Source organism: Bufo gargarizans, chromosome 7, assembly GCF_014858855.1.
Source record: "Bufo gargarizans isolate SCDJY-AF-19 chromosome 7, ASM1485885v1, whole genome shotgun sequence".
In the NCBI taxonomy this organism is placed as follows: domain Eukaryota; kingdom Metazoa; phylum Chordata; class Amphibia; order Anura; family Bufonidae; genus Bufo; species Bufo gargarizans.
Genome location: NC_058086.1, coordinates 176,370,537 through 176,383,381, shown reverse-complemented (window position 1 = coordinate 176,383,381; position 12,845 = coordinate 176,370,537). Strand labels below are relative to the sequence as shown.

The 12,845-nt window shown below is 41.6% G+C and overlaps 1 protein-coding gene across 1 annotated transcript in view; it reads left to right on the top strand.

Annotated features, from left to right (window-relative positions):
- Positions 1 to 12,845, top strand: part of DPYD (dihydropyrimidine dehydrogenase) — a 1,350,396-nt gene that overhangs the window by 1,313,072 nt on the left and 24,479 nt on the right. Inside the window, exon 21 of the mRNA XM_044302252.1 lies at positions 11,122 to 11,265. Coding sequence (XP_044158187.1) covers positions 11,122 to 11,265 — 144 coding nt within the window. The remainder of the gene's footprint in view (positions 1 to 11,121; positions 11,266 to 12,845) is intronic.

Here is a 12,845-nt window from a genome sequence, read left to right as displayed (position 1 = left end):
CTGAGTATACTTGCCGGAAAGTCGGGTTGATGCACATCCACGGACACTAAAGAGTACCCCACCGTGCTGGTCCGGTAGATGGACCCACAAGGTGGCTGTTGCCACAAATCTTTATTATGAACTCATAATAGGGAGAGACTTCCCGGGCTTCCCGTCACTGTGGCCTGCTATGAGAGTGACTGATACCCATGAGACAGGGGTAACCCTAGCAGAGTGGCCCGGCTCAGAGGGAAGACCAGAACCCTGGGAACCGGAGACCGAAGGGCCATCGGTAGGGGTGACCACCACTTTGGTGGAAGAGAGGGAGACAACCCCGCTAAGTGTGATGGTGGGAAACATAGAGGTCCTGAATTGGCAGATATATGTACTGATCCCCTACATAGCCCCCCCTGGATTTTTGACTATCCTGCGGTTATTATCTGTTCACTATAGTTGGTACCCACTGGTGCAGCTATACCCTAACTAGGAGGTCCTTTGTTGCGGTCATTTAGGTGTCACTGTCTGACTGACTCTACACCTCTGTACTATTTTTTGACTACTGACCCCTACATCCCCTCCTTTACCATCTACTTTTATGGTTATACAAGCCCCATCCATAGCCTTGTCATTTCCATGCTCTCCCCTGATGATTTTCCTTCACGAATTGAAACGTGACACGTAGGGAGCACCCTTATAGGGTATATTAGGGATTCTGCCCTTACAGGGTCAGGCATCCGGACGGGGACGCCCCTTGCGGGGCAAGATCCTCGTGTAGGTAGGTAGGGCGTATTAGCCCCCGTCCCCCATTTAGGGATGTCTAGGGTTAACCTACCCCGTCAACCCATTACTTAAAGGGGCATTTACGCCTGTTACCATCCAGTACGGTGATCCAACAACACAGGTCCGTTTCTATCCTCAACAACCTCCGAGAGAACCCTTGGTCTACATCTACAACCGGGTGAGAACGTTCCTTTTTGTTTTTCCATACCACCGTTCCCGTACTGTTTTTGTGTGTTCAGTCTAGGCCTTTGGGCTGTTTTTTATGTTGTACGTTACAGAGGCTCATCCTCTAGTGTCTATTTATTTTAGAATTGACCTTATTAAATGTTAAGTCTTACCCCTCTGTCCCCTAGGGGATCAGTACATATATCACATTAATTCTTGGGAGTAAATAGGTCCGGTCGTCAAACCTGGCCTTCTTGTGTTTTCTTATCCTGAATTGGCAGACCCAACCCTATCCCGTGCCTGGGAAAATGTGTTAATAGTAGATTGTAAACCACAGAAACCTGTGGCAGAGTCAGTGTTTCCCCATTTTGTGGTTCATCAGGATATGTTGTATCGGATAAACCAACTACGGGGTGAGCCTATTGAACAGTTGGTGGTCCTCAAGGCTTATTGCAAGCTTGTGTTAGATCTAGCCCACCATGTTCTCGCTGCAGAAAACTCAGGATCGTATTCTACAGCGGTTTTACTTGCCCAGCATATTCAAAGAAGTGAAAGAGTTTTATAAGTCTTGCCCGACCTGCCAGATAACTAGCCCCAGCCACATTTCCTTAGTCCCCTAGTACCTCTCCTGATTATCGAAGTACCGTTTGATCGAATAGCTATTGACCTCATAGGCCTAGTGCCGAAGTATGCCAGAGGGAATCAACACATCTTAGTCATTCTAGACTACGCCACTCGGTACCTGGCCAAACTCACAGCTAAGGAATTAATGGAGATGTTTTCCCAAGTAGGACTACCTAAAGAGGTTCTGACCGACCAAGGGACCCCATTTGTGTTCAAGGTGATGAGGGAACTCTGTAAGTTGCTGCACATAAAACAGCTACAGATGTCTGTTTACCATCAGCAAACAGATGGTCTGGTAGAAAAGTTTAACCAAACAAACATTAAAAAATATGTTGAAAAGGGTGGTGGCTAAAGATGGGAAGGACTGGGACCTCCTTCTGCCCTATTTCATGTTTGCAGTGCAACAGGTACCCCAGGTCTCTACTAGGTTCTCGCCCTTTGAACTGCTATATGGCAGACACCCTCGCAGTCTCTGGGACGTGGCCAAAGAGGCGTGGGAACAACAACCCACTCCACGTAAAAGTGTAATTGATTACATTACCCAGATGCAAGATCGGATAGAGACAGTATTGTCTCTTGTTAGGGGGCATATGGAGGCAGCTCAGCGAGCCCAGAGTCGGGTATATAATTCGCAGGCTCAGGTCCAGTTCTATAACCTGGGTGATCAGGTTTTGGTTCTGCTGCCGACCGTGGACAGTAAGTTCCTGGCTAAGTTTTAGGGGCCCTACGAGGTACTCGAGAAAATTGGATATGTAAACTACAAGGTACACCAGCCAGGGCAGCAAAAGCAGAGCAGGTTTACCATGTGAATTTACTCAAACCATGGAAAGATAGGGAAACCTGTGCAGAAAACAGCCCGTGGCCGGGTTTTCTAGGAAAAGAGGTACCGGCCCCTCTGTCTGATGCCAGAGAGTCGGCTGCCACAGTAAAAATTGCTGACAGCCTCTCCTCTAAACAGACTCAGGAGTAGTGTTGATCACAAATATTCGAATTGCGAATTTTAATCGCGAATATTCGCACTTCGAGAATTTGCGACTATTCAGAATATCACAAAATATATTCGTAATCGCGAATATTCGATTTTTTTAGAATTCCAGTTCATGCAAATTTTTATGCGAAAATGTTTAAGCGAAAATGTTTATGCAAATTTTTGCAATAAAGAAAATAATGCCTGGAGATCACAAATTCGCGAATTCTCGAATATATGGTGAATATTCGCCCAAATATTCGTGAAATATCGCAAATTCGAATATTGCCCCTGCCGCTCATCACTACTCAGGAGGCCAGGGAGTTTGTTAGTCGGAACACGGATGTGTTCTTGGACCTCCCTGGACGCACTTCCGTAGTCCAGCATGACATTGTCACTAAGCCTTAGGCAAAAGTCAGATTAAAACCATACCGGGTACCCGAGGCTCGGTGACAAGCCATATCAGAGGAGGTGCAGCTAATGTTGCAGCTAGACGTCATTGAGGAGTCAAAAAGTGAGTGGGCCAATCCTACAATATTGATACCCAAGCCGAACGGGACATTGCGGTTTTGTAACGACTTTCGAAAACTTTGAGGTTTCCAAATTTGATGCATATCCCAAGCCCCGGGATGAGCTCATTGAGAGGTTAGGACAAGCCCGGTAGTGATTAGTGGCAGGGTGTCACGGTGGGGAGTGGGGGAAACCCCCCACCGTGCGGTGTAAAAGGGAAAAAGGGGATCGCCTAGCCAAAAGGAGTAAAAAAGGAGCAGGTCACCTCCTACCGCGTCCCTAATCCTCTCCCTGACTCCTCACTGTATGAGTGGACCCCGATGGTAGGACGACTCATAGTCAGGATACCTAGAAACCCTAAGTCACCCTGGTAATACCTCACTTAGGAGCAGGCGAGAGACAACCTGTTTATCCCAGTCATGGAGGAACAGGAGTCTCTATCTGAGGCCAGGCTGCAAGAAGAGGGGAACACATACAGTGGACATATGGAGATGGCAGGTAAACGAGACCAGTAACACACTTACCTGCCACAGACACACTGACTGGAACCCGTGCACAAGTGCTGGTGTCCACACCAAAATTAAAAGGACACAGCACACACCACAAACCACACAGGAACCCAGGACACCCATAGCTGCAATAAACGTGAGACACCATAAGAACATCTAACATCTATGACCACAAGGGTGGCCCTCACTGGACAGATGGAATATGAAGACCCGGAGGATAGCTCCAGCATACACCATGGCTGGAGTACCCCTCAGCTTCAGGCATCCATCAGAGGCTAAATAGCCCAAGCAGCCACACACACATAAACCCAGTGTTAATTAAACACTAGGAAGGGAGTTAACCCTTCCAACACTAGGCAAGGGAAGGAAGCCACTTAAAGGGGAAGCGCACACACAAGCATAGAAAGCTACACGTTGCCGCAGGCAACAACATGCGTGGCAACCATGTCACGGCAATCACTCAGAAGGCCGAGACACTGCCACCACATGCACACACAGCAACACGTTGCCGCGGGCAACCGCAAGTGTAGCAACAGTGTCACAGCACACACCATAGGCCGTGACACAGGGGATATATTCTAATTTGCGTTATTTCATAAATATTTTGTCGAATATTCATTATATATTTGCGAATTTCGAGAATTCGAGATTATTTTATTAAATTAGAAAAATCGGCAATGTAAAAATCGTGTAATGCGAATTCGTAACGCAAAATACAGGCGTGGGTCACATTGGCTACATTTTTCAAGCTGGTAATAAGTTTCCTGAGACTAAAGAAAATGGTTGGCACAGCAGAACATTAAAATAGCTTTATATGCAGATAGAGTCAAATGCTCCAATATTTTCACGATTGCGCTAATCGATAGTGATTACAATATTTTTTCGCACTACGTGCAACTTCAAATTTTAGCAGGTCTGACTACAGATTACTGATTGGTGTAGTAAGTATTGTTGTGAAGTTGACATTGCTTCCTTCTCATTGGCCTACAAGCAAGAAGCAGAGAGGAATTATGTGTTCAGATGGGAAAAAAAAGCTGAATATTCCATATAACGAATATATAGCACTATATTTTAAATATTCACGAATTCTCGAAGTGGCAATATTCACGATAAAAATTTGCTATTCGAATATTCACGCTCAACATTAAATCCCGATATTTTTCTGTTTTGGACCTCACGACAGGGTACTGGCAGGGGCCCTTAATGGAGGCTACCAAAGAGAAAACTGCCTTCAACTGAGGGGCTGTATCAATATAAGGTCTTAATCTTTGGTCTGCATGGTGCCCCCGCCACTTTTCAGCAACCTATGGACATTGTGCTTCGTCCATGGCGTCAGTACACTTCGGCTTACCTGGACTATATTGTCATCAATAGTACTGACTGGGAAAGTCACCTACCCAAAGTGCAGGTTGTACTGGACTCCCTTCGGAAAGCTGGTCTAACGGCTAACCCAAAAAAAGATAGGGTTAGAAGAGACTAAGTACCTGGGGTATGTCATTGGGCGTGGAGTCATCAATCCCCAAGTGAACAAAATAGAGGAGATACAGAATTGGCCCCAACCTGTCACCACTAGGCAAATAAAGTCATTGCTGGGAATGGTGGGCTATTACATGAGGTTTGTTCCCCACTTTGCTACTCTAGTTGCGCCCTTGATAGGACTCTTGAAGTGACACAAGTCAAAGATAGTTCGCTGGGATGATCGGGCGGAAGAGGCTTTCTCCGCTTTGAAGTTGGCCCTGTGCGGGCCCCCGGTTTTGGTGACACCCGACTTCAAAGGGGAGTTTATAGTATAGACCGATGCCTCCGAAGTAGGCCTCGGTGCTGTACTGTTTTAGGAAGTCAATGGAGAGGAGCATCCCGTTGTCTTCCTCAGCCGTAACCTCACCCCAGCTGAGATCTGGTATAGTATAGTGAAGAAAGAGTGCCTGGCTATCAAGAGGGCACTAGAATCTCTCAGATATTATTTATTAGGGAGAAAATTCAACCTGGTGACTGACCACACCCCTCTCAAGTGGATGAGCCAGGCCAATGACAGAAATGCCCCGGTCACCCGATGGTTACTCTCCTACAAAACGTTAAGTTTTCGGTGGAACACAGGGCAGGCCGGTTACAGGGAAATGAGGCTGCCCTGTCCCGGGTACACTGGCATGTGTTAACCCCCTTACGGTTGAATAAAGGGGGGTATGTGACACAGTGAGAGGTTTTGTCTGGAAAAACAGGTATTTTCCTCCCAGCATGTGCTGCATGGCTGATTTACAGCCAGGTGAGGTCAAATACCGTACCAGATTTTAAGTGCCGGTCAGGGATTTGGCAGCACCTGGATGTCCTTAAATAGGCAGCTGGGCTCAGAAGCCAAGTCTCTGTGTTAGGATTTGGGAGCCTTGTGTCTGGATGAAGGCTTGCTACCTGTTTGGCATTAAAACAGGTTGGTGCTGCTATGGTCAAGGACTCTTTGAGGCAGAATTACAGCATGGGGTGAATTAACACCAACACCGCAAAGTGACTTTTTGTTTGATTATGACTGCTTGTTTTTTCACTTGCCTAAAGTGTAAATAAAACACTGAACTGTTTCATCCAAATAACTTGTTGTTGCCTCTATACTGCGTTCACTAATCCTGTCTACCAGAGCGAAACCCCACAATATATATACCAGTATATAATCTGCATACTAACCAATGTAGACTTAAGAGAAAGGCTAGTTTCACATCTACGCCATCCTCCCAGACCCGATTGACTATAATGTGGTCTGCTAGTGATCCGGCTGCTACTTGGGAAATATGCCAAGAATCGGGCAGACAAAAATCACCGTTCACAGCATTTTTTGTCTGGCCGGTTTTCGACATTGTTTGCCAGAGCATCAAGCAGGAATAGCCAGCCGCAGGTGCGAAGGTGGCCTAATAATATGGAACATGGATCTATAGTCTATCATGCTTTATACGCATGAACTATAGAAAGTTTACACATATCTGCTTATCTCTAGTTCTCACTATCATAAGATATCACCCACCTCATCTGGAAGTCTTTTTCTTTTTTTTAAGTGAGAACAAAATATGATCAAAGGCCATTTCATCATTGCAGCACTTATTTAAGTGTTTTGTAGGGATCTAGATGTTCTTTGATGTACGTACTGTATGTATATCAGCAATTATAAGCATGGGTTGTACGTAGTACATTAAGTGTGAGATAAGGTTACCTGCAAATCTGTATGGAGTTGTCTCCTGGGATAAAAGCAGGTCAAAACTGTGAACTCCCCAGAGGAAATGCTTGAATAGAAATCAGAGTGTTTGCTGAGTTGTAGACCTCAGGCATGTTTTCATCATCTTTAACAAGATATTTCCCCTTACTGGTTTTTACGAAACTGTTATTCAGCTTTTTGCATTTGCGATCTTTAGTGAATATGATACTTGAACTATTTCCCCTCAAGTAAAAACCAATAAAAAGCCTTCATCACAATGCTTCAGTCACAAAATGGGAAATCAATTAACTTATTTTCAGAGAAAGATCCGTTCTAAATGCTTTTTTAATGACCTCTAATCAGATAGTGCCCATCCTCAATTAGCCACCAGATGCAGATTTTGACATTGAATTGGTTCATTCCAGCTTTGAACAAAATGTCTACAATGGTACATGAATATTGTATAGGAGATTATCCAGTTTTAATACTATTATGTCCATACCGGCTCAAATAAGAGCTTTATTTAATGCTCTAAATTGCTTCATGTAGGCCATTATTATTATTATTATTATTACAGTGTGAAGATTATTATGGTTGTTTTGCACAAAAACAATATTTATTGTTTGCTCACATATTTTTCACATTGAACATTATTTTTTGGGGAAAAAAGTCTACGAGAAAAGCAATATGAAACACCTATGGGGTCATTTATCAAACTGGTGTAAAGTAGAAATGGCTTAGTTGCCCATAGCAACCAATCAGATTCCACCTTTCATTTTTCAAAGTAACAATGAAAGGTGGAAACTGATTAGTTGCCATGGGCAACTAAGCCAGTTCTACTTTACACTAGTTTGATAAATGACCCCACTAATCTACAGAACTCTGCATTTGAAAATGTCATAGAACAACATAATATACCAAAAGTGTGGAAAAAAATACCAAGGGGGGAATTTATCACACTCTGCACTCCAGAATTCTGGCTTCAAAAAAGTTGCAAATCAGAGTCTGATTTTTACACCACTCATTCCAGTTTTGAAAAGTGGGTGGTAAAGTAGGCATGATTAGCTAATGAGTTTCACTCCACTGGCTTGAATTTGCCCATAACATATAATCATGACAATAAAATCAGGGAACAATATAATTTTTTTTTTTTTTTTTTTTTAAAGCTACATTATATCACAAAAGTGAGTACACCCCTTACATTTTTGTAAATATTTTATTATATCTTTTCATGGGACAACACTGAATATATGACACTTTGATACAATGTAAAGTAGTCAGTGTACAGCTTGTAAAACAGTGTACATTTGGTGTGACCTCAAAATAGCTCAACACACAGCCATTAATGTCTAAACGGCAACCAGGTGAGGAGTACAAAGACAAGTGTGTCTTGCCTGCAGTCAAGCATGCTGGTGGGAGCGTCATGGTTTGGGGCTGCATGAGTGCTGCCGGCTGTGGGGAGCTACAGTTCATTGAGCGAACCATGAATGCCAACATATACTGTGACATACATGATCCCCTCCTTTCGGAACCTGGGCCGCAGGGCAGTTATTCCAACATGATAATGACCCCAAACACCTCCAAGACGACCCCTGCCTTGTTAAAGAAACTAAGGGTAAAGGTGCTGGACTGGTCAAGCATGTCTCCAGTCCTAAACCCTATTGAGCATCTGTGGGGCATCCTAACATGCATTGTGGAAGAGAGCAAGGTCTCTAACATCCACCAGCTCTGTGACATCGTCATGGAAGAGTATAAGAGGTTTCCAGTGACAACTTGTGAACTTGTGCTCTAGTGAACTCCATGCCCAAGAGAGTTAAGGCAGTGATGGAAAATAATAGTGGTCACACAAATATTAACACTTTGGGCACAATTTGGGTATTTTCACTTAGGGGTGTGCACTGCTCACTTTGGTTGCCAGTAGTTTAGATATTAATGGCTGTGTGTTGAGTTATTTTGAGGGCACACAAAATTTACACTGTTATACCAGCTGTACACTGACTACTTTGCATTGTATCAAAATATATTCGGTGTTGTCCCATGAAAAGATATATTAAAATATTTACAAAAATTTGAGGGGTGTACTTACTTTTGTGAAATATTGTATATTTGACATCAGCATTGAAGAGTTTGTTTTGGAAATATGGACTGATGACCTATCCTTAGGAAAGCCAGTAATGTGTAATATGTCAAGGTATGACCCACAGGACCCACCACAGAATTAAGGGACTGCAGCGCTTGTGCCTCTTCAAATGTCTATCAAGGTCCACATTCAGACATGTAACTATACCTGGCACTGCAACTCTGTTCTATTCACTTGGCTGGACCCCAACTAATCACATAATGCTGAGCTATCCTAAGGCTATACTATCAATATACTTGTACCCCAATTTTTTTTTAACCTTTATACTACATCATGATTTGAAAACCTTTTTGAGGATAAAATAAAGGGGCTAGAGCTTAGATCTTGGTACCATGTTGAAACCTACAATATTAGCTTATATTGTGGGCACAAATTTAGGTGCATGACAGAGACTTTTACTTCTTGGTTGTATATTGTAATGAGGATGGGAGAGAGGAAGCTGCAAGTAAGATCAGGAAGAAAGATCACAGCCTATTATTATTATCTCTACTTCCATACAACCTTCCAGTGATTCCAGAGGGATGAAACATGAACTTTTATTCATGTTTTCACCCCTCTTACCAAACAGAGAAATTGGGTGTTTTTCTTTCTTTAAGTTGTTTTCATACATTTTTACTGCAATTTAAGTTGGCATACAAAACACATTTATGTAAGTAACATAGCTAAATGTCAAGTCACAAAGGATATGGAACAGGTCCCAAAGAGAGCCTCATGCCCTCAAGCATAGTTCAGAGGCCTGAGAAGTAAATCTACAATATAGACTCCTTATTTTTCTGTCTAGTAGCTTGTTATTGAAGCAAAATATATCCCGACATGTAAAGGATCAGGACTAGACTCATTTCTTTCAACTCCTGTTGAGGATATTTTTCCCATTTAATCAAATTTAAAGCAAGATACATTTTGTCTTTACTTCCTATAGATTGCTGACAGTCCTCCTTTATTACGGTATTTAACAACATCAAATGTAGTTATTATGAGGTTCAGTCCAATAGTAAGAAGTCCACAGACTGCCCTCGCTGTGTATTTGGGGTATTACTTCTATATACATCCTATCCCACTGGCCTCCAAGTAAATAACAGGCCAATTCGATGTTACAGAAAGACATATTGAAGATATAGCTCTAAGATATAATTTGCTTAGGTTTTTATTAAGGTTTCCTACTTGCTTTATAGTTTTTTCTGCTAACATACATATCAAGTTGGGCAGGGTGAGAAAATCTAATAGTATAAACATTAACCGCTGTTTGAAGGATAGGTGCCCTCTGATTGTTCTTCAGCTTTTAATTTTCAAAGGTGTTATAAATCTCAGGTTCTGCTTGGGTCACACTTTTAGCCACAAACATGGATTTTTATGCAATTTTTGCAAAACACTACGCTTTGATGCAAAATTTAAGGAAGGTGTTCATGTTTCTATACAGCTGCCATTTTCAAAAGGTGCCAGATGTCTACATTTGAAAAATATGATAACACAATGCAACTTTTAATTGATTTTATGTGATTTTATAACTCAGGTATTGAATTTGTCAAACATAAAAACGTGTCTTAAAAAGCCATGGGAATGCAATGCTTATTGAAAATATATTCAACTATTTGCAAAATTGTTAGCTTGTCCATATTACTAAAACTCAACTCTCTCTGCCCCTCTTACAGCAGAAACTCCCAGCAAGCACCAAACAACAGCCAATCAGCTGTCTGTAACAATATTCTTAGCTCTTTGTGTTTGAAACTGAAAGCTCTTAAGCTCTTTATGTATTCAATTAGTATATTCTTCTATTAGAAGATAAGGTGTGGTTTGTGAAAAGATGAAATAGGACATCCAGTTCATACAGTATTTTAATCATGAATACATATAATGTTCAGTTTTATTAATTTTGTATGAGCAATTTATTTAAGACAGACAGAGAGGTTGGAGATCTATACTTTGACCTGCCTAATTCTTCTCTAGCCATTCTGATGTTGCTATGCATGGGATCACTGTCCTGTTTTATGACCCAATTTGGCCCTACTTAAGTTTTTTGACAGAGGGTCTTCTATTTGTCTTATGAATAATCTGGTGTAAAGCGGATTATTCATATTTATTTCAATGACTACTAGTTTCTCAGGTAGAAGCCCAAATACTAACCACTCCACCATCATGCTTGACAGTATGAGGTCCCTGTGGTGATATGCTGTGTTCTGTTTTGACCAAATATGACACAGCCGGTGGCTGTTATGCCAAAGAATTAAGAAAATCAAGATATTCATCAGTTTATTTATTTATTTAATTATTTCAGAAACTGCCAAGTTTTGGACCATTTTTAGAGCAACGAAAGAAGATCATTGCTGAGAACAAGATCAAGTCACTTTCTGAAAATGTAAATGCCTCTGCAAATGAAAAGAATCACTTCCTCCCAAAGAAACCCGTACCAGCCGTCAAGGTAAAAATTCAGCAAAGAAGCAAAAAAAAATATATATATTATTCACTTTGTCTCATAAACATAAGACCTTACGTTAAAAAGATTCTGCATGTGGAAATGAGGCATCCGCGCTGTCTAATATTCAGGGCTGGCTAATCCTTTGTATCTAATATATACAGTTCCTAAATTGTTAGATAGCTCTGACACATTTTAATTAGAATGGTTTATTTGGGCCCCCTGCTATTCCTTTCTGTCTTGAAATGTACATTGCAAATAAGTGAGTGACTGTAGTCAAAATGTGAAGCTGATTTATAAAGAATCACAGATGTTCTGTTAAGGTATAATTAGTTTTGTAATATTCAAGGTTGACTGCACTCTTTGTTCCTTCCTTTTGATTGTTAAATAACATTGTGTTAGTTATATTGCTCACGCAGTACATATGTGCAATGAATTGAAAACTTCTAAAAGTATCACTTTTGATAAGAAGATTAAAGCAACAGCTTGTAACGAACATTCAGGCTGACTTCCCTCTTTTACATCTTTGACTTGTACTGATAGCTTTATTTTAAATATCTAAATAACATTGTTGTGTACTATTATTGGTGTACTATTGTACTCATCATAGTATGAGCTGAATTCAGCCATAGTTCTCATCTAAATTAGAACCTAGGTAGGGGTAAGGCTACTTTCACACCTGCAGTAGGTAAGGATCCGTCTGGTATCTGCACAGACGGATCCGCACCGATAATGCAAACTCTTGTATCCGTTCAGAAAGGATCCGTTTGCATTATTTTGCATTTGCACTTACATTGAAAGTCAATGGGGGACGGATTCGTTTTCAACTGCACCATATTGTGTCAGTGAAAACAGATCCATCCCCATTGACTTACATTGTAAGTCAGGACGGATCCGTTTGTCTCCGCATCACCAGGCAGACACCAAAACGCTGCAAGCAGCGTTTTGGTGTCCGCACCCAGAGCGGAATGGAGGCGGAACGGAGCCAAACTGATGCATTCTTAACGGATCCCCACCATTCAGAATGCATTGGGGCTGAACTGATCCATTTTAAACCGTTTGTGAGATCCCTGAAACGGATCTCACAAACGGAATTCAAAACGTCAGTGTGAAAGTAGCCTAACATAGTAAAAAAGACATTTGTCCATCCACTTCAGACTGTCATCCTGCAAGTTGATCCAGAGAAAGGCAAAAAAATAAAAATAAATCCTCAGAAAAAAATTCCTTCCTGATTCCAATTAGGGAATCGGAATAACTCCCAGCAGGATCAACGACCCAACTTTAGTAAGTATAACCTATAATGTTATTACACTCCAGAAATACATCTAGGCCCCTCTTGAACTCTTTTAGTGAGTTCACAATCACATAATCTCTCTGCTCTTACAGTAAAGAATCCTCTTCTATATTTGTGTAGAATCCTTCTTTCCTGTGGACGCAGAAGATATCCCCATGTCACAGTCCTGGGAATATATAGAGGATGGGAGAGATCTCTGTACTGACCCCTGATATATTTATACATGATTATTAGATCTTCCCTCAGTCATCTTTTTTCTAAACAGAATAACCTTAATTTTGATAATCTTTTG